This window comes from Triturus cristatus, chromosome 3_1, assembly GCF_964204655.1.
Source record: "Triturus cristatus chromosome 3_1, aTriCri1.1, whole genome shotgun sequence".
NCBI lineage: Eukaryota > Metazoa > Chordata > Amphibia > Caudata > Salamandridae > Triturus > Triturus cristatus.
In genome coordinates, this window is record NC_140583.1 from 484,276,859 (window position 1) to 484,298,675 (window position 21,817).

A 21,817-nucleotide genomic window follows, 5' to 3' on the forward strand; every position below is an offset into this window, starting at 1 on the left:
GAAGAGACTGAAATTATGAGCGGTTTTATTCTGCATGTCATAGCAGCTCTGATTAGAGCTGATTAGAGAGTTTTGTATTTGCCGCCTTTATTCTTTCTCTAGGTTTAAAAGGGGAAACACAATGTGGTATGCTCTAAATAGTCACCTTTTTCTTCCGATTTCTTTCTATCTAGCTCCGAATTACAGATGCATCTGAGGGAAAATAATGTAGTTTAATTTTGCTCTATTCGCATAAACACCACAAAATAAATTGTTGTTTGCCAATATTGTACCTACATGTGTATTTACTGTGTGTGCATGTGAAGTTGGAATATATGATTATATACATATCCTTTCCGTGTACTTGTAGTAATGTATGCCTGTAACTTATATCAAAGCTTGTTACTTCGGCTGCTGTCTGTTTTGGTACCATAAACCAATTTCATAGGAATGGTTCCATAGGCTCTAGTGCAAGCAAGATATGGATCTCTCTCACTACTGAGTGGGAAGTAAAATATGATAATCCAGGTTCAGAGGGCCTCTGATAACTCTGGGCCCCGTACCACTGCACCTACTGCACCACTGCTTAGCTACGCCCATGACATCAACTAGTTTCAATGAGTGACTGAGATTACAGCATGGGTGTAGAGGCTATTGAGCACACTGTGCCCCGTGAAAACCTAGTGCTGGGTGGGAGGGAGCTGCTCTAGTGCCAGAGCGTCCAGTGGTAGCCTAGAGCTGTGTGCGAGCTGCTCGCCTATAGCGTCCAGTGGAAGCTTAGAGCTGTGCTCTTCCAGAGCGTCCAGTGGAAGCTTAGAGCTGTGCGCGAGCTGTTCCCCTTTAGCTCCCAGTGGTAGCCCAGAGCTGTGAGTGAGCTGCTCGCCCATCGCACCCAGTGGTGGACTGGTAGCCTCGATCTGTGTGAGATGCGAGCTGCACGTCCATCTCCTGGCAGCTGACTGTGTTCACGAGTAGTGGGCGGGGTCCGGTACCTGCGTATTTAAAAGCAACGAGCGGGAGCCAGAGGCAGGAAAGAGGAGCAGCCCACGCCTCCGGACACCGCGCCCGCCCTTCAGCACCATGGAGAGAGCACCCTTGCTGCTGAAGCTCCTGTGTGCCGCCCTCCTGCTCTCCCTCTGCCTCAGCCAGTCTTCCAGGGACTTCTTTCCCGATGAGCTGCCGGAGAAGCGATCCCCCTCTTCCGAGGAGAGAGACCTGGTCAGTCGGGGCTGCTGATCCACGGAGTTGAGACTCAGACACTTTTAACAGCTCTTGCTTCTGTTCTCAGAACACATGCAAAGCCAGGCGCGTTGTCACAGCGTGGCATGCGCGTCTCGGGTGTGCACTAGTGCAGTAAGAAGCAGGCTGCGCTGAGCAAAGACAAGGCTGGGCAACAGAAGCTAGATCTGAAAATGCCAAAGTGGGACGAGCTGAAAAGCCACAGCTGGGTGAACATCTCACACCTTATGTGGGATATCTTGGGGAGGTTGTGAGGCGCCTTTATGATCTGTGCATGCACGGGAATTTGTTAACCCGAGACTTCCTTCGTGTTCCAGAAATTCTATACAACCCAGCACCCTAATTTAGGGCAGAAGTATTATTATAGCGGCAAACACAGGTTATGCAGGGTATTGATCTAAGCGCAAAAAGCAGGAAAATTCTCAATGTGTGATTGTAAACGGTTTCTTTATAAATGGAAACGGAAATGTGAATACGCAGAGTACAATGGCTTACGAAATACGCTATGAAAACTCTGCATATTTTAGGGTTGTGTGAGTTTGTCAGGGTGCAGGGGGCCAGCGATGAGTGAATCTGCTCAATTCACAATGTCATATATAACACTTCCATACCCCATCTCACCTTCCAAAGTAGATCAAAAACTACAAACCGGTTGCACGCCAGGCGCTGTTCAGAGAAATGTTCCGTGGTCGTGAAGAACGCTGCACGGTGCTGCAGCTGGGGACGATATGCATGTTCACACGTTAAACTTGTGTGTCCTTGTGCCCTTGTTTGCAGGCAGAAGCGATGGAGAATCTCCTACTGAACTTCGAGAGCAAGCACCCAAGTCACCAGAAGAAAGCCGCCCAGATTCCCATGGTGAGTTCTCCTACACGTTCTTTCTGGGGGCTTCTGATCTCATTGAAGGGGGGACTTCCTGTCCTTTTTTAGATGGATCGTGTCTTATCATCAGAATTCCCCAATACATTGGTTCAATTTTCGTTTGAAGAGTAGAACGTCTTGTGTTCTAATCTCAGCGTCGTTTCTTCGCCAAATAGAGTGATCTTGCTCAATTCGTTTTATCGCTCTGTTCTCCAGTCTCGATGAAAGTAAGATAGTTTCTGGAAATTTGAAAGCACCTTCACTTTTTTAATAATTCGACTAAAACCTGTGGCTTTTTGACCTACTATTAGCAGTCTGGAAGACTTATGCAACCCAGTGTACCTCGAGACATTAATGTCCGCTAATACCCTCTTAAGTCTATTGGAAACTTTCAAAGTTACGAAATATACTTGGTAGTTTCATCCCCAGTGGTGTTGATTTATTTGAGAAACCGTTTCCAATCAATTATTGTTCTTTTCTTTCGATGCTTTGCTATCAGATGGAATAATTTAGGAGCAGTATATGCGTATTTGACCCATTTCAATTATATATGCCATCCAGGCTGCATGAAGAACTTTCAGTACATTTAAAAGGACCCAGTGCGTTTGTAAAATGAACTTTAGGCAGTTCATATAAAAGGGACTTTAACATAGCTCAAGATTATAAGCACATAGATAACACCGAGCGAAATATTGCACAATTAATACTGAATTTTTAGAGGAACGGGGTAAAAGAACGGCTTATGGCAGTGATGTATGAGAGGAGAAAATTCCCAGAGGATGTGCAGTTTAATGTTACATACTTGATACAGACGTGGGATCTTCCGGTCAGCCGAGTGCAAACAGTTGTTTAAGGCTTAATCCCTACGCCCAAAACATTTCTAACTGCTCACAAGTTTTGACAACTGACATAAAAAACGTATGACTGAAGAGGATCACACAGCGAAAAGGGAAAGCCGAATTAAAACAGGCCACTTGGTCTTGCTATCTGTATCTCAACTACTAACTCACATCTCCCCATCTGGCAGTTTTAAGGAGGGGTTGTGGCAATAATCTGAAGCTCCTGTTAGAAACTGCCCACTCCTATCAAAGAAACTCCAAGACCATCGTGCATATATTCAGTTCTATAAAATGGCAAAGCCTGTTCATGTTTTAGAAATGCTCGTATGTGCATTTTATTCGCCAGGGATGTCTGTGAATATTGTTGTCTGAAGATGTTTAGCTCATTTTATCAACTGAGTCCCACATAGAGTAGAGGGACGATGAGGCATACATCTAGTACACCACATGCACTGGCAAGGACACCATGGCAGTGGTGCGCATGCTGGGCACCAGTCCGTGATCGTGGTGATGGTGAGCTGCAGCACTTAGACACCCATTAAAGCTGAGGTGTAGCGCTGCTGCTTGTATGTCGCTGACTAATGCTAATATAAGCAGATTTATATTATAACCTGACAATAGTAACACATTAAATCTAGTTCATAGCTACGTATCATCTGTTATTTACGCAAGCAGTGCATTCCAGGGGGCGGGGTTGTGTATGTGTGCATATATGTGTGTGTTTTGCACAGTGTTTCTAGGTTGGTCCACTATATGGGTACGGAGTGCAAGCAGGTGGATATGAAGATGTGATGAGTATGGGTGGAGTCAGATAATCACACATTTACTCAGTATTTCATTTATAATACACGTTAAAAAGATGTTGGAGAGCATTGGCCGTAGCATTAAGGTCTACAAGAGTATGTGAGCACCACGTCAAAGCCCTATATATTCACTGCAGTATCTTTCATTCAACCATTCATCAGGCCTCAGATAGGGTGTGAGAAATTGCCAACTCCTCTAACACGCAACTTTATATTTGTTTCAACACTTTTGGCACCTTTGTGAAGTGTGAAGACGGAGATTTCTTTTTCTTTTTCTCAAGGAGGGTGGAATAAAGGAGTCTCTTCAGAAGAGAGGGAAATGGCTTGCATTACTTGCCGGTAATCTTCATTCCATCAAGGCAAGGTCTTACTCGTCGCAGTCGTTACTGAACAATGTAGGACAGTGAGGAGGAAGACGGACGAGGAACTAATGGCCTGGGTACTTACCAGTAATGACCTAGGTGTTGACTGATAATCTTCATTACTCCAAGTACAGATCTTCCTCGCCAAAGTCAATCGTTGCCCAGTAAGGACTGGGGCGAGGAAGGCAGATGAAGAGGTAATGCTCCTTCTGTCAATCAGAGCCTCTAGCAGGTCACCAGCACCTGTCAGTCGCACACTACTCTCTTCACTCTACTCCCACCTTAAGCACTGGGACTTTGGCAGGGGGCAGTCCTGCTGCCTCCCAGGTCTGAGCACAGCTTCAGCTTCGAGCCACAGAGAGAAACACTCTCCAGCTGCCCATTTACAGCCAATCCTTGCTGCCGAATCCTTGCCCCACTAGTGAAGATTTCAGACTTCACAAGGAGGAAGATCTTGACCCACACACCCTCCCTCCGCCTCGGCATTGTGCAATCAGGGGCGAAGCTTCCATTGGTACATCAGGTTCAGTGCCACGGGGCCCATAGCCCTGAGAAGTCACCGGACCCTGGTTATAGCTGTATTTCACAGTTCAAACAGCCAACAGGCGGGTCCATTTCTTTCCTTGCACTATGGCCTATGTACTGTGCATAATGCAAAATGATGAGCCCTTACTTGCGGAACGCGATGAGGGCTCCGATACTGTGACATCTCTAAGGTATCCTTGGGCTTTATACTGAATGGGGCCCCTACAGGGTGGGCCCTTGTAGTGTGCACTATCTGTGCTGTCTTCCACCCACCCGCAGCGGCCATCATTAGCCACTGTGCCTCGGCCTCGCTCTTAATGCAGACAAACAAATACATCTGTGCGGCTGATAACTCTTGACTGGTAGTGCAGGAAGTGCAACGGATTGATATCTGCCGCTGCGAAGAGAATGCTGCAAGGGGAGCTGGAGTCCAAACTCGGACAGAGGCTGATAAATGTGGCCACGGCAAAAACCAGAAAAAGGCAATACATTGAGACACGCGGTCAGTTTGACAAAGTCGACCCTCAGGGACCCTCAGGAGACAAAGGGACTTCATCTCCCAACCAAGAGCGTGCAAGGAGGCGTGTTTGCAAAGTGGTGGAGAAAGGGGGCGTGGCCTGTGTCCACCTCTCAGCAATCCCACTGTGTGGAGCTTACTGGAGGTAACAGGTAGGCTAGTTGGCCCCTAAGGACCCCTACAAGCGAAGGGGACTTTATCCCCAATGAAGAGCGTGCAAGGAGGCACGTTTGCAGAGTGGTGGGCAAAGGGGGCGTGGCCTGCTATGAGAACTTACCAATCCTGTTGTGTGGGACTTACTGGAGATAATAGGAGGGGTAATTAGCCCCCAAATATGTCCTTGGGGGCCAACTACCCCTCCTGTTACCTCCAGTAAGTCCCAAACAGTGGGATTGCCAAGAGTCTTCGGATGCCACACCCCCCTTTCTCCACTTCTCTGCAAACGCGCCTCCTAGCACACTACGGGTTGGGGGATGAAGTCCACTTTACTCCTGAGGGATTTTGGGGGGCAAGAAGCCCTCCTGGTACCTCCTGTAAGTCCTACGCAGCGGACCTCCTGATCGCTAGTCGGAGGCCCAGCACCCTTTCTCCACCAGTCTGCAAATGCGACTACTTGTTAAAGAAGCATTTGCAATGTAATAGGTTTTACATTTGCAAGAGTTAGAGCTATTGGCATTGTAAATGTAAATGCTTTTTACTTATGTTTTTGGAGTGGAGTGGAGTGGATGTACGTTGTGTGTAGTGGAATTATGTGGTATGTTGTGCAGTGAAATTATGTGGCTAGAAAGTATGTGGTATTTAGTGTATAGCAATTATTTAGAGTGGGATGAAGTGTTATGGAGATTAATTATGTGGTATGGTAGTGTGTGTTGTGGAGTGGTAAACTCAGGTTTAGTCTTCTTCGTTTCCATATAAGCTAAACTATGAACTCAAAGGGACAAAAAAAGGAATCACTGAGGATCACTTCTGGACCTAGTCAGAGGTATGAGCAGGTCCACTGGAATTATGTGGCTGTTTGGCTGCATCGACTTTCGCACAATTATACATTTTCCGCATTAGCCACATAATCCATCATCTGCTGCCTAATTTGCAGATCTGAACAAAAAAAAGCCTTGTTCCTAGCTCAAACGGCTCAAACAGTACCAAAAATGCAGCAAGTGTTACAACGTGGTGGTAGGTCCTTTGCAAACCTAGAATGGTCACCTGTTACTTATTGATAAATGTGGGTGTTAAATTGGTAGTCATTGTGTGGAAGCCCCTCTTGCTTTTTTCTGTGCCTCTCTTGCTTCTTTCTGCCCCTTTCTTTCTTTTTCAGCACTTCTCTTGCCTCTTTCTGCACATCTCTTCTACTTTCTGCACCTCTTTTGCCTCTTTCAGCACCTCTGTTGCCTCTTTCTGCACCTCACTTGCTTCTTTGTGCACCCCTCTTGCCTCTTTTTGCACCTCTCTTGCCTCTTTCTGCACCGCTCTTCCATCTTACTGCACCCCTCCTGACTCTTTCTCCACCTCTGTTCCTTCTTTCTGCACTTATTTAATTTCTGTCTGCAATTCTCTTGCTTCTTCCTGCACCCCTCTTGCCTGTTTCACCACCCCTCTTCCCCCTTTCTACATGTCTGTTGCTTCTTTCTGCACAGCTCGTGCTTCTTTCTCCACCCATCTTACCTCTTTCTGAATCTCTGTTGCTTCTTTCTGTACCTCTCTTGCTTCGTTCTGCACCACTTGTGCCTCTTTCTGCGCCCCCTTCTCTTTCTGCACTCATCTTGCCTATTTCTGCACCTTTGTTCCTTCTTTCTGTACTTCTTTTGTTACTTTCTGCACCACTCTTGCTTCTTTCTGCACCCCTCTTGAGTCTTTCTCCACCCTTTTCCCCTCTTTCTGCACCTCTGTTGCATATTTCTGGACCTCTCTTGTCTCTTTCTCCACCCCTCTTCTCTCTTTCTGCACCTTTGTTGCTTTTTCTGCACTACTCGTGCCTCTTTCACAGCCCTCTTCCCACACCCCTCTTGCCTCTGTCTACACCTGTGTTCCTTGTTTCTGCACTTCTTTTGTTTCTTTCTGCACCTCTAATGTCTTTCTGCAACCTTTTGCCTATTTCTTCACCCCTCTTCCCTCTTACTGCACCCCTCTTGACTCTTTCTGCACCTCTGTTTCTTCTTTCTGCACTTACTTTGTTTCTTTCTGCAGCCCTCTTGCTTCTTTCTGCACCCCTTGCCTTTTTCTCCACTCCTCTTCCCTCTTTCTTCACCCCTGTTGCCTCTTTCTGCACCTCTGCAACCTTCTTTATGTGCTTCTTTTGTTTCTTTTTGCACATCAATTGCTTCTTTCTGCACAGCTCGTGCCTCTTTCTCCACCCATCTTACCGCTTTCTGCATCTCTGTTGTTTCTTTCTGTACCTCTCTTGCTTCGTTCTGCACCCCTTGTGCCTTTTTCTGCACCCCTCTTCTCTTCCTGCACTCATCTTGCCTCTTTCTGCACCTTTGTTTCTTCTTTCTGCACTTCTTTTGTTACTTTCTGCACCGCTCTTGCTTCTTTCTGCACCCCTCTCACCTCTTTCTTCACCCTTTTTCCCTCTATCTGCACCTCTGTTGCATCTTTCTGTATCTCTCTTGTCTCTTTCTCCACCCCTCTTCTCTCTTTCTGCACCTTTGTAGCGTCTTTGTTGCACCCCTTGTGCCTCTTTCACAGCCCTCTTCCCACAACCCTCTTGCCTCTGTCTGCACCTGTGTTCCTTCTTTCTGCACTTCTTTTGTTTCTTTCTGCACCTCTAATGTCTTTCCGCAACCTTTTGCCTCTTTCTGCACCCCTCTTCCCTCTTACTGCACTCATCTTGCCTCTTTCTGCACCCCTGTTCCTTCTTTCTGCACCCCTCTTGCTTCTTTCTGCACCCCTAGCCTTTTCCTCCACCCCTCTTCCCTCTTTCTTTACCCCTGTTGCCTCTTTCTGCACCTCTGTTCCTTCTTTCTGTGCTTCTTCTGTTTCTTTTTGCACATCTCTTGCTTCTTTCTGCATAGCTCGTGCCTCTTTCTGCATCCCTCTTCCTTTTTTTTGCACCCCTCTTGCCTCTTTCTGCACCTCTGTTGCCTCTTTCTGCACTACTCTTGCTTCTTTCTGCACCTCTCTTGCTTCTTTCTGTACCCCTTGCTTCTTTCTGCACCTCTGTTGCTTCTTTCTGCACTTCTCATGCTTCTTTCAGAAATTCTCTTGCTCCTTTCTGTACTTCTCTCACCTGTTTCTATATTCAAATGGGAAGTGCAAGTTGTCAAGTTTAACGGTCTGTGTGCGCTCATGACTGAGGTATATGTCTACTTGCACATGTATTCTCACATGTGTTATGCATCTGAAGATGGTAGCTTAAAAGCGGGTAGCTTCTCTTATAGTTGGTCAAATCTTCTTAGGTCTGCTCTGTCATTAGGTTGCACAGGCAGACATGTCTTATGTGTTATAGAGCCCCTCAAATATACTATTGAATACCCATGTGCCCTGTATTGTGAGCAGAAAGAAATGCATACACCTTTTTTTACACAGACTTACAGAGTATGCTGTTTGAAACACAGGTATTCAAGTGTTTGTATGTTTATTTTCATCTAACATGCCACTAGGTAAAAGCATAGACACGCATGCATACCTTCACAAACGTGGTCAGACTTACAACAGTGATATGCTTAGGATTGCTGTTTTATATTTGGTAGGCCTAACATTTTGAGCAGTCGATTAATAGTGAACCTTCAAGAGAAAAGTGAGGTTTAAGACATCTTTGGAGAAGGATTAGTGATTAGGGTACTTTGCATGAGTCTGTTGTAAGGTACAATCAAAATAGGCCTCTTTCTGCACCTCTGTTGGTTCTTTCTGCATTTCTCTTGCTTCTTTCTGTGCCTTTCTTCCTCTTTCTGCACATTTCCTACCTATGTAGGCATAGTTAGAAATTAGCATTTAAAAAACCTTAGAAATTCACTGAAAAAAACATAGATTTCAGGGATGTTATAGTTAGAAATTAGCAGTTAAAAAACCTTCGAAATTCACGGAAAAATCCATAGGTTTCAGGCACGTTATAGTTAGTAATGATCATTTAAAAGACCATAGAAATTCACTGAAAAAAACATAGGTTTCAATGACATTATAGTTAGTTGGACATTTCACTCGTACGAAATTCTGCCGTTATAGTTTGTTGAGCTAACTATAATTCACGCCCCCGCAATGCACTGCTGATTACATTACATAGTACATCACTCATGACATGGTCAGTGACATTACTGATGACATCAGTGATGTCTTCTCACTGATGACATCACTGATGACATCATCCACGTGATAATCTGATGCACCTCCTCACAGCCTGATATAACCTTTGATACTCCCACTCTAAAATACAGACTGCCATTCTCAAACACCAATACCAGGTATTACATACCCACTCACTGATTCCTGCTTTTTTCAGTGAATATGTATATACATATATTCACGAAGATTATATATATTCACGAAGATTCATCAAACGGCACCAAAGAAATTGGCAAATCAAAAAACGCTTTTCCTATGGAAACTAGGTCCTAGCTATAACTACCTGCTGGCGACTGCCAGTAGGTTATCTATATAAATAAATATATATATATATATATATTTTATATATATTTATATATATATATATATTTGTGTGTATATGTGTATATATATCTATATATCTAGTTTCCAAAAAAAGTGTCAAGTCGGGTCTTGTACATGCAAATTTTCGGGGTGATCCATGAAGCGGGAGGCCAAGAGAAGGGGTTAAAAAAAAAGTGAATTTCCCATGTTAATTTCCATAGAGATTTTAAACACACATGCAGTCCGAACTGCTGGATATAATTACTCAATATTTGTCAAAAAGGTAGCTTTTGGTCCAGAAAGTATGCATTATGTTATTTGGTGTAAATCCGTTTAGTAGTTTTCGAGATATTAAAGGAGAAAGGAATTTGTATAGCTGGGCGGAGCCGAAGCACAGATTTCATGGTAAGATCTGATTGGCTGTCAACACTTCAGCCAGGAAGTGCTGGCAGCCATCTTGGGACTAATATACATGATAGCAGCCCATTAAATTGCATTGTAGTGAATGGCAAGTTTTGAGGGAGGCACAAAGGCTCGCAAAAATTCCCGCCTGTAAGCCAAAAGTGAAAACAAACAAAACAGAAACAATTTTTCATTTCATCACATTTTTCATAGTATGCCCTCCCAATGTGCTCGGTGTGCTTTCATTTCTTTCACTACGTGATCTTTGACCATGTGAATGAGCTATTATTGGGTAAACTTGACCCCAGACTACCACTCACAGTATGCGTCCAGTCAGAGGTGCAACTAGAGCCAAATTTCGGGGGGGGCTGAGCAAAAATTTCGGGGGGGCTGAACTTTAAGCAATGGGCAGAGTGGAGCTGCAGGGGCTCCTAGAAGGGGTGAAACAACAGCGAGGCCTCATTAACATGCAAATGGTCTTTTAAAGACCTGTAAAGTGCTCGGGTGCGGCTGCTTTTTTTGCCCGGGAAGGTGTCTCATCCCTGGCTGCCACGCACGACGGGGGGGGGGCTGAAGCCCTGTGAGTCCAATGGGTGTTGCGCGCCTGCGCCCAGTGCATATTTATGAAAAATGTGATAAAATGAAAAATTGCTTCTGTTTTGTTTCTTTTCACTTTTGCCCTACAGACGGAATTTTTGCGATCTTTCAGAATGGAGAGATAAGTATACCCTCTATGTACTATTCACGATGGAGCAGCTTTCTGTTCCATCAAATAAAAATATATAGGACCATTCCTTATTTAATACCAGGGAGGGAATTTTGTTTTGCCCTGAAGAAAGCCCAGGACCGAACAGGCCATAAAATAAGGGCTGAAACATGTTGGCACATCTTTAGGGTCACAGGACCATTACCTCCAAACGACCCCTTGTATATATTTAATGTTAATATTCGCTACGTCCCCACGAATAAAGGGATACCTGGGGAACGCAGTAGGATTTTTATCTTTAGACCCCCTGGCCTACATCTTCTAAGCGCTCCCTGAAATACGGTCGAGCCCACCCTGACCTTTAGGAGTCAGGGTGAACCCTATGAAGCATGACACCAATAGGGTGTGTGAGGGTTAACTAACAAAAAGGAGTTGCCTCCTTTCCTGCGTTCGAGCGGGGTACGCCACGTAAGTCTAATTTTAAGCTTGATGGTTCTGGATACTTTACGTTTACTGCAGTTAACTCAGGAGGGTGTATCCACTTCCTTGTAATACCTCTCTTACCCCTCGGTGCCGGTGGAGTACGCTCCTCCGTCACTCGTGGTTAATAGATGCAGCTGCAACCCCTGGCTTGCCACTTGTAACCCTTAGCACTGCTTTCGCAGCTCCTGGCCTCTGAGCTGGCGAAAGCAGTACCAAGCACAGAAATTAAACAGTGTTCTATTGAATTGTTTACATACTGGGAAATTACACTTTCAGTTTAAAATAAAAGATTTTAGAGCGAGAATGGTCAGTCTTAATAATATAAAATACAATCAAACAAATAGAAACAATACACAGTTTACATAATTGTTGTCACAGTCTATTACTGTGAATACCTGAAAGAAATATGGTTTTAAAGAGAACCTTCACCTCTGTGTTCCGAATTTGTGATAGTCCTTACAAACATTGATAAATCAAAACTTTTTATCAATGAAAAGGAGCAAATCAAGCCAACAACAATGTTCATACACAAATTATTGTCCCTACGAATTAGTACTAGGGGGCCTTACAACGACTGTTTTTTTTAAAATCTCGTTTTCAGTGCATTTCCATATGATTTGGTAATACTTTTTAGGTCTCGCCTAGGCAGCGCGCAAGTGCTGCCCTAGGAGTGCCTTTAGCCATCAGCCTTCACTTTTCAAGCACTGCACTCGTGCTTGTGGCGGCATCGACCTTGTGGGAGCGAGCAGCGGCGTGCCACAAGCACGAGTGCAGTGCTTGAAAAGTGAAGACTGCGCGCGCACGCACGCACCACTCCCGGGCTTGCTTTCTGTAGGTAGCGTGGCAGCTTGCTCCTCATTCGCTGCAATACATCGCTGTAGTGCCCGTAGTGGTGGTTCTCACTCCCCACTCCTGCCTGGCTGGCACGGACAGTAATGATGCAGCAGGACAACCCTGTAAGTGCGGGTCAGTGATTTTGCTGTAGTTCGCTTTTGTTATGTCTGCGGGCGGCCGTTCCGATTCAGGCTTCTTCAGCCAATACCGCACCACTGAATCAATGTCGCATATTATTCGCTGCGGTGCTCGCAGCAGCAGTCCGCTCGCTCCTCTGCCCCAAAAGGACCCGCATTAATATCACTGAAGCAGCCGGTTAGTTCAGTAAAGTGTAGCGCTCTCCACTACACCGCCCATATGCTCAGGCTGCGGGCGGCCGCGTATCACATATCTCCCCCGCTGACAGGCCGGGTTGCTTGCGTGCGTGCAGTGGCAACACCTTACCGCGTCTCTTCGGGCGGAGGGGGGCGTTCAGGTCCTTCACTTTTTTCCACGATCGGAGCACCGGACAGATGCCCTGCCAAGCCCTCAGCGGTGCCTACAGCTCCATAAGATCGTCAGCGCGAGAGTGACTTGCGGCGGTCGCCATGTTGCGCATTTCTCGCTTCTGCCGAAAACTGTTCACAGAGCTCTCGGATGGCGATATACCACCCAGCAATTCCTTCCTCTCTTGTAGAGAAGTCCATAGATGATCTTTATACCACTGGATGGTGGTGGTTATGCAGGATATTTGACGGATTGACGGCGCGATCAATTTTTGCATTTATATTCCAATGTGCACTGCTTATTAAAGGAAGCACATTTGATATATGATCTGGGCAGGGAGACACGTTTAATACATGTTCTGGGCAGGGAGTCACATTTGATATATGTTCTGGGCAGATCCACTTTTTGTTGACTCTTATGTATTTAAGTAGTTATACATGTATACATTTCTTTAATTGTGTGTTTGTTTCTACAGCTATGTACCTCTGCGATGCAGTTACATTGTTTCTTGTGTTGCCAAAGAAACCTTGGAATTCAATGACAGCTTATTAACCATGTTAATACTTAACTTCTCCATAACATAGCTTACAAAAATTGGCAAAGCCAATAGATCTGCCTAAACACTTATAAGGTCCCAAAGGCGAGACCTATTGGCTATGCCAATGCTTGTTCCTTTTGAGGTACACTCTAGGCTTCAGTGATGCAAATTGTTATGAGGCCATCAAGATTAAGGTCTTGTGGCATATGTTACTAAGACCGGGTCAAAGGTCATATGATGTCTCTTCCTGTGATGTCACGGAGGTCAAAAAGAGTGTGTGAGGTCACTTCCTCTAACCCTGGGATTTTGGTGAATTGAAATTTATGAAGCTCAGCTTATTGAGTTTCTTTGCCTCAGACCCTTAGGATCAAGTTTGCATTATTCACCCGGATCCAATTTGAATTCCGCTCTGAATGCCCAGTGCATGGTGAACTCCAATGAACAGCAATGTAGGAAAGTGAGTTGCACCAGAAATAGTGCTCTTGCCTTAGCTGCACGCATTGACATCCTCTCCACAAAGGCATCCTTTTAGAAGTCTGGGTGGCTCATCCTCTTCCGCACAGTTTCTTTTCCCCACAATTGCAGTAGGTCTACCTGATGCAGGGGAATACTTTTTAATGGATTTTACATTGGACATGTTCCTAGTCTGCACTTCACTCACATTAGCAGTAAAGGTGGTATTAATACATTAATATGAGACAGTCCTTTGATATGTGTTCACAAGAAGAATTCTAAACTTATAATGAGCTCTTTGTGTCTTAAAAACCCTCTCTATTTGCTTTAGCTCACTGTGACCAGTTTAATACTATAATTGACAGTGTAATTTCATCAATAGGGCAATCAATAAATTAATATTGATTCATTTAATAATTTTTTTCAGTGTGATGGTGGTGGAAAATGTGCCATGAAATATGGGGCCCGCATTGGCATTCTCTGCCAGTGTGGCCAGGGAACCTGCTCTACTCTGCTGCTGAAATGCATCTGAACGTGGAATTTATGGCCTGCTCATCCCATCGCCGGACCCAGAAACAAGGGTGTCGCCATCCTTACCAGCCCTTCCAGAAATTTTTGACTATTTTTAGCTTTTCAATCTAATCGTTCATGTTTCGCACTAAAAGAAGGAAAAGTTGTATATTACATTCATATAAAAAAAAAACGCTTAAGGTATTCCTTTGACTTGCAGATATCCTTGATGCGCATTTGTCCAACATCTTCCAATGGAAAAATACAACCATGCTTTTTCCTGTGCTCATGTATTATTTTCCTATCAATATTCTATTCTTTTCCTGTCAATATTTATCTTCCGTTGTCCATTTATCTGTCATCATCTTTGCCGTTTCAGTGATATTTAGATAATGTTTACATTAGAAAGTTTAAATCGGATATGTCTATGAATGATATTACACCTTAGTTCTTATTGTCAAGTAATTATTTATAAATGTGAGTTTATGAAAATATTTTGGCGTGTTCCAGTTTTTAATAAACATTTGTTTTTATTTTTTATGTGCTAAATTATAGAATTGTAGCATATTTAATACTTATTAAGTTGGGTGACATTTTTACCACATTTCATCCATGTTGCAGGATTATCAATAAACATTACACATCAGATTGCTTTTTGCTGTTATTCCCCTCCTATATCTCTACACTGCTCTATTAACAATGTAATCCAGCAATGGATCCTAATGTTTCCAAAATGTATAAAGTATTTTTTCCATTGATTTTGCAGTTATCTAGGCCGATTAACCATGCACTGTGGTGTGGAGAGGCTCTTCCGTTGTGCAATGATATCCCTTTTCCACAACCTCCCACCAAGCACCATGAAAGATTTACCAAATCTCATCCAGATCAAATTCTTCATAAATTTCTAACAGCATCACCTTATGGTCAATGTGAGTGACTATTCTATAACACTGCTCAGTATCAAGTTTACTTCACACCAAAATTAATGTATAATAGAAAATCCCAGAAAGGTAATGCTGGGGAGGGAGATTAGCCATCTGCATGGCTCTGAAGCTCATTTCATCCACCCACGTTCACAATTGCAGAATGTAGTGGCTTGAACACCAAAGAATGGGACCTAGAGTGGGGCTCTGTGGCCAGAGGGACACACCAGGTGCACCCTCACTGTACAAGTGTGTCTACTATCGCATCGCTGGGCTGTAGAGGACTGCGAGGAGTAGCATCAAATCAATGTTAGCAGACACGGAAGGCCTTTTTACCTGTAGCTGCTACGAAATTGGGCTTACTGGCTACTTCTACTTTTTTTAATTACCTGAGGCGGCAGGCGGATATCGACAGGTGACAGAATAGGATTTATTTAATTTTCCCTGTTCGGTCGTTTGTCGACTTCCCCAACCTCCTCCCTGCCTCTGCCTCACCGCGCTTACCTGCACTGACCGCTGTTGCATGTATGTGCTTGTATGTGAATCACAGGATTGCTTCAAGTATGTGTGGTGCATGAGGCCATGGTTGCACTTGCATCTACTTTGAATGTAGGCAAATAAGAAGGGAGAGAGAGTCCAGAGAGTCAATGAGATTTTGAGGGTCCATTTAGATATTCCAGGGATCTTTGTAGTAGAACAGACTGGGGAGTTACTGGGAGATGAGAGATTATGCCCATTCAAGGTCCAAGAGTTTCCCCTTGCAATTTCCTGTCCCTTTGTTCTCTGTACGGGGGACTCTCTTTTCCCTCAGTGGTTAACAGGTAGCAAAGTGGGACAGCCAACATCACTTTAGTGTCCCTGTTTTGGGTTTATCCTGAGAAGAAACTCCCAGTTCCATCTCCCTGATCACATTGTTGACAAAGACCATGACTGGACCAATCTGAATGGAGATCATAAAGGTACATAATTGACAATAACCAGCAGGAGGTTAAGATCTGGCTAAGCCAACCCACTGACGTGGCTAACATTCCCTAACACACCCCTTCCAGCCCCTCAGTTAATTCAATTACTGGGGCTTCTGTCTGGCTGAAGGTGCAGAAAGTGGGGGGTGAGCCTGTGTCCTGTCCTGTCATTCCCTCTTTGAAGAACAGTTAGGCAACTTCACCCCACTCCCCCATTTTACCTATTGCTCTGCAGCTGGAGATCGCCTCCCACCAGACTTCCTTTGTCTCTCTGCAGGACAATTCACACCTCATCAGAGCAGTTTTTGCTCAGCCAGTCAAAGGCTGGCCAATCAGGAGTCTGCTAGAAGGCTGGATTTTGACCCATCAGAAAAGCAAGTTCTATAGCTTTTTTCTATAATAGTTATAATAAATATAACCTTGGTAAGTTATTGGATTCATCATAACTATTCTTTTAAGTCTTTGAATTATTATTTTAGTTCACTTCTGTCAATAGTTTTACTGTATTCAAGTATTCCCATGTTAGCCTAAGGAGTTAATATACTACAATGGGGAAAAATATAATTGGCAGACCTTCCCTCACCAGGGCTTATAAAACATCATTGATTATGTCCTTGGTTATTTTAACGTTGCACCCTACCCTTGGAGCCCTTGGGGGAGACCTTAGGGATGACATATGTAAAAATAAGATAGTTTATGACTTTGGAAGTAGTTTTAATTCCAAAGTCAAATATGAACTTTGTTTGTTTTTAAAAGCAGCTTGAAATGCAGGACTGGCTTTTAACATGACAGAAGGTAACAAAGTAGTGAACAATTAGGGGCATTACGTCTACTGGGCTGCTAAACCTCCATGGCCTACCATATACTAGGGGCTTACAGGTAGGTGTTCCTACCAATTGTAATTACACTTAATGACCATATACCTTTTACACAGAGCACTGGCCCTGGACCTGGTTAGCAGAGCCCATGGCACAATCAGAGTCAGTTACCACCAGCATCAGTCAAAAGGTGGGGGTGATCTGGGAAAAAAAGTTTACTTTCTCACACCCTTGTTTAGAGAAATGCTGCACAGGAAATGTGTAGGGGCTCAGGTGTAGCTATTGGGCAACACTACTGCAACACGGGGTACGACCCACACCAACATAGACAGGATGAGGCCCTGAGCCCAGACATTTCTTTCCATAAGTCAACGGTGTTCTGGAAGTCTTCCAGAGGTGAGTTCCACTGGAAACATGCTTCAGATGCCTGACATGGTCAGGCTCTAAATAATCTACAAGTTTTAAGCAAATCTTAAGACCAGCCTGTGGGGGGCCACCGTAAGTTCAGGTGTGAACATCTGTTTGTTTGGGTGGGAGGTTTTTGCAGTTGTGCCCAAACAAGACTGAAGCAGCAACATCAGCATGAATCATGAACTACACCACTTCCAGTCCAACCTCAACAGACTGGTGCTGGCACTGCCACTACTTTCGGAAAGGTTCTGGGTACTAGCACTCCTCATGCACTTCTACGACTGGGCAGGAGTCGTCCTGCACAATGGGCCATGTACCGCACACCAACTGGATCAGGTTCACTCCTACTGACAGCATCATGGTAGGTGCATTCTGCCAAAGTGACTGCATAAAGCTACTTGGACAGCAGGTTCTGTGAACTTGACTCCTGAACGAATGGGTCGTGGTTATAGTGCAATACCCAGTGACTGAGGGTTATCCAAAATGGCCGGGCCATTTCCCCCATGTAATATCAATGAGATCCCTCACTCGCAGCGGGAGACAATTTACCTGTAATTCTGGTCTGTATTTTTCACCTTAGTTTTGCCACGAAATATCCTTTGCCTAATTATGTTCAGGGTTGTATGACACTGTTTTAGGAAATGCAAACACAATGAGATGATGGACGGAGTTCTGAAACTTTTCAGACACTCACCCCCAGTCACAGATGTAGGTTAAATCCATCATCATTCTTTAGCTCACTTCGCCGCCCCAGTTCAAACACAGGTATATGCAAATCAGTCTTGACCCTGTGCCATTTGGGAACAGTCCAGCCCAAACTGCCAAGCCATGTCTTTCCTGGACCAGATACAAGCACCCCGGGGCCGGTTTCAGGGCAACACCCCTCATCAGCCAGGCTAGCTTGAATCCAGTCGCAAAATTAGCTAGGAACCCACATCTGGGCATACCCTGCCAATTTAGGGCAAACAACGCGAACACAAGGAGATGATGGACGGAGTGCTGAAAATTTTCAGACACTCATCCCCTGTCATGGATCTGGGTTGAATCCATCATCGTTCTTTAGCTCACTTCACCACCCCAGCTTAGACACAGCTATATGCAAATCAATCTTGATCCTGTGCCTCATGGGAACAGTCCAGCCCAAACTGCCAAGCAATATCTTCCCTGGACAGGAAACGAGCACCCTGGGACCAGTTTTGGGGTAACACCCCTCATCAGCCAGGCTAGCTTGAATCCATTGTCAAAGTGAGTAAGGGACCCTCATCTGGGCATACCCTGCTAACTTAGGGCAAACAAACGCAAACAGAAGGAGATGATGGATGGAGTACTGGAACTTTTCACACACTCACCCACAGTCACAGATCTGGGTTGAATCCATCATCATTCTTTAGCACACATCGCCACCTCAGTTCATACACAGCTATATGCAAATCAGTCTTGACCCTGAGCCTCATGGAAACAGTCCTGCCCGAACTGCCAAGCCATGTCTTCCCTGGATCAGAAACTAGCACCCTGGGAGCTGTTTTGGGGTAACACCCCTCATCAGCCATGTTTTGGGGTAACACCCCTCATCAGCCAGGCTAGCTTGAATCCAGTGGCAAAGTGAGCAAGTGACCCACGTCTAGGCATACCCTTCCAACTGAGGGCGAACAACACAAACACATGGAGATGATGGATGGAGCGCTGAAACTTTTCATACACTCACCCCAGTCACAGATCTGGGTTGAAACTATCATCTTTCTTTAGCTCACTTTGCCACCCCAGTTCAGACATATTTATATGCAAATCAGTCTTGACCCTGTGCCTCATGGAAACAGTCGAGCCCGAACGTCCAAGCCATGTCTTTCCTGGGCTGGAAACAAGCACCCTGGCACCGGTTTCGGGGCAACAGCCCTTATCAGCCAAGCTAGCTTGAATCCAGTGGCAAAGTGACCAAGTGACCCATGTCTAGGCATAACCTTCCAACTGAGGGCAAACAACACAAACACAAGGAGATGATGGATGGAGTGCTGAAACTTTTCAGACACTCACCTCAGTCACAGATCTGGGTTGAAACCATCATCGTTCTTTAGCTCACTTCGCCACCCCAGGTCAAACACAGTTATATGCAAATCAGTCTTGACCCTGTGCCTCATGGGAACAGTCCAGCCCGAACTGCCAAGTCATGTCTTCCCTGGACCAGAAACAACCACCCAATGTTTCGACCCACTCTAAGAGCCCAATCAGATCTGGGGCCTTAATCAGGGATGTATTGTTTGTATCCCTGCTCTTATGTGCACGCACACCATGCACACTTGTGAGGCCCATAGCTCTCACCTGTCTTGGTCTTCTGTCCAGAGGTGTTTCCCTCTGATTTTTAATGCCAAGGGTCATGCGGTTCTTGCAAGTGGTGCAGTCTTATAGTCACACTTTCATCAAAGATCGGACATCGAGGAATTACCTAGTGTCTCTTCGCAGTCCGCCACCATGTAGCGAAAATCTAAATAAATATGAATAAATATAAATAAGATGGACAAAAAATAAATGTGGTTAAATAAAAACAGAAATATAAAAAAATAAGCACCATAAATCCTGGAGGCCTAATTGTAATTTCCCAATTCATAGCTATGCGTCTCTTGATAAGTAATAGGGCTATGGCTGTAAATCTACCATTGGGTAGCTTTAAAGACTTCGCTAGGCCCAATAAACACAATTGTAGAGTATTGGGGATAATATCCAACAATATAATTCCTACAGCATCTGTCACTTCTGCCCAAAACTGATTCACCAATCGGCAAGCCAATGCCACTTGCAGAAAGTCTGCCCTCATGTACCCACACCAAACACATTTTGCATCTCCCCACAGTCCGTATTTATTTTATATCCTTGCATAAGCGTATAATGTACTTGTTGTAAAAAAAAATAATTGAAGATGCATAGGTTACAGTTTGGGGTTAGCATATTCGTGAATGTACAACAAAAGCCCCAACTATCTGTAGATAAAGGCATGTCAACCTATCTAAACAGGGGTTGGAATCCACGTATTTTTCATTTTTTAGCAGCATTATATAATTAGGTTATGAGGCATCCACGTGTAGGCTTGTTAACAATACTTGTAGCTTTTGAAGAACTGGAGTTTCCTGAGGAAAGGATGAATAAATAGTTGTGATGGCCATCCGCAGATGCAAATAATTAAAAAGCAGTAGTAGAGTTTGAGTTGTGTCTGAGAAGAGATCTGAGGGATTAACCAATGATCCAGCCTAGAACATATCTCCCATAGTTCGCAAGCCAACATTGGCCAGCATCATCTCCTGGGCTTTTGGTTCCAGTGTAACTGATATATCTGGATGTGATGTATGACGTATTCAGGCATGCTTTTATAACGCATGTCTTTACAACGCCATTAATACAATGAACACGTTGTTACCACGCATTCCATTACATAATTGTTGTAATGTCGTGCGTTGTAATGGAACGATGCGTTCGTTGTTGTGCATGCGTTGTAATGGCACTGCGTAGTTCTGTCTGCATTGTAAACACTGTTTCCCATCTGGATGGCATAGAAGAGAGGGGGTGAGGGCATAGAGTGGAGTTTTGTGAGCACATTGCCCCAAATTGCGCCATGCAATCATTGTGCTCTTAATTGACTTCATTTCAGAGTGGTGGATACCTAACCTCCTTTGTGGTGTAAGGGTGGGTAACGGAATAGAGTGTGCATCATCCAATTCTATAGCGATGTGAGGAATATATTTGTGGGGTGATACCAGTAATACAAATATAGATCCAGAGCTCCAAACTCTGCTTGGGCGTGTGGGAAGGGGAGCACTTCCCATCGGATCCTTGGTTGCCAGCTGGCCCACATCAATGTAATCATATGTGAGTGTAGAGTTGTGAAAAAATGTTGAGACGAAGTAATAGGAATGTTAATGAATGGGTAAAAAAGATTTGGGAGTACAATCATTTTTTGGATCGCTATTCGATCAGCTAAAGACAGCGGTAATCAACAGCATCTGTCTACTTAGTCTTCTAGTTTGGATATTGCCCTTCTGTAATTCTCTTGGATCACCAGCTCTGGGTCTTGGTAAACCCAGATACCTGAATATTTAACAGGGGCTGTTCGCCAGACTAAGGGAATTCTAATGAGAGCTGTTGCTTACATGGTGTTAAAGGAATAACAACTGCTTATACTTAAGCCTGCATATAGCTCAAAACGAATATAGGGCCATATGTAGAAAGCAAAATTGCGATCGCAAACGCCGAAATTCGCCGAATTTCGGCGTTTGCGATCGCAATTTTGCTAAGTGGGATGTAGGAAGGCAAATCTGCATGCAAAATAAGGAATCGCAAAATTTGCGATTCCTTATTTTGCAAATGCATTTAAGGAATCCCAAATAGCGATTCCTTAAATGCAATGTAGAAAGCACCCAAGTTGTGCTATTTTGGCTTAAGGAATCGCAAATTACCACCAACTTCAGGTTGATGGTAAGTTGCGATTTCTTTCAATAATGCAGTTTTTTGCATTATTCAAAGTGCCATGTGGCACACATACATGCCCTTAGGGCATGTATGTGCGCCACATGTGCACCCATGCTCATTACAGGGGTGC

At 44.4% G+C, this 21,817-nt stretch overlaps 1 protein-coding gene across 1 annotated transcript; it reads left to right on the forward strand.

The window, feature by feature from the left end:
• Positions 1 to 1,014: 1,014 nt before the first annotated feature.
• Positions 1,015 to 14,769, forward strand: LOC146860443 (cocaine- and amphetamine-regulated transcript protein-like). The gene is made up of 3 exons (XM_085646349.1): positions 1,015 to 1,197; positions 1,996 to 2,076; positions 14,036 to 14,769. The coding sequence occupies exons 1-3, from the start codon at positions 1,060 to 1,062 to the stop codon at positions 14,138 to 14,140; spliced, it is 324 nt and encodes a 107-aa protein (XP_085502475.1). The 5' UTR covers positions 1,015 to 1,059; the 3' UTR covers positions 14,141 to 14,769.
• The last annotated feature ends 7,048 nt before the right edge of the window (positions 14,770 to 21,817 follow it).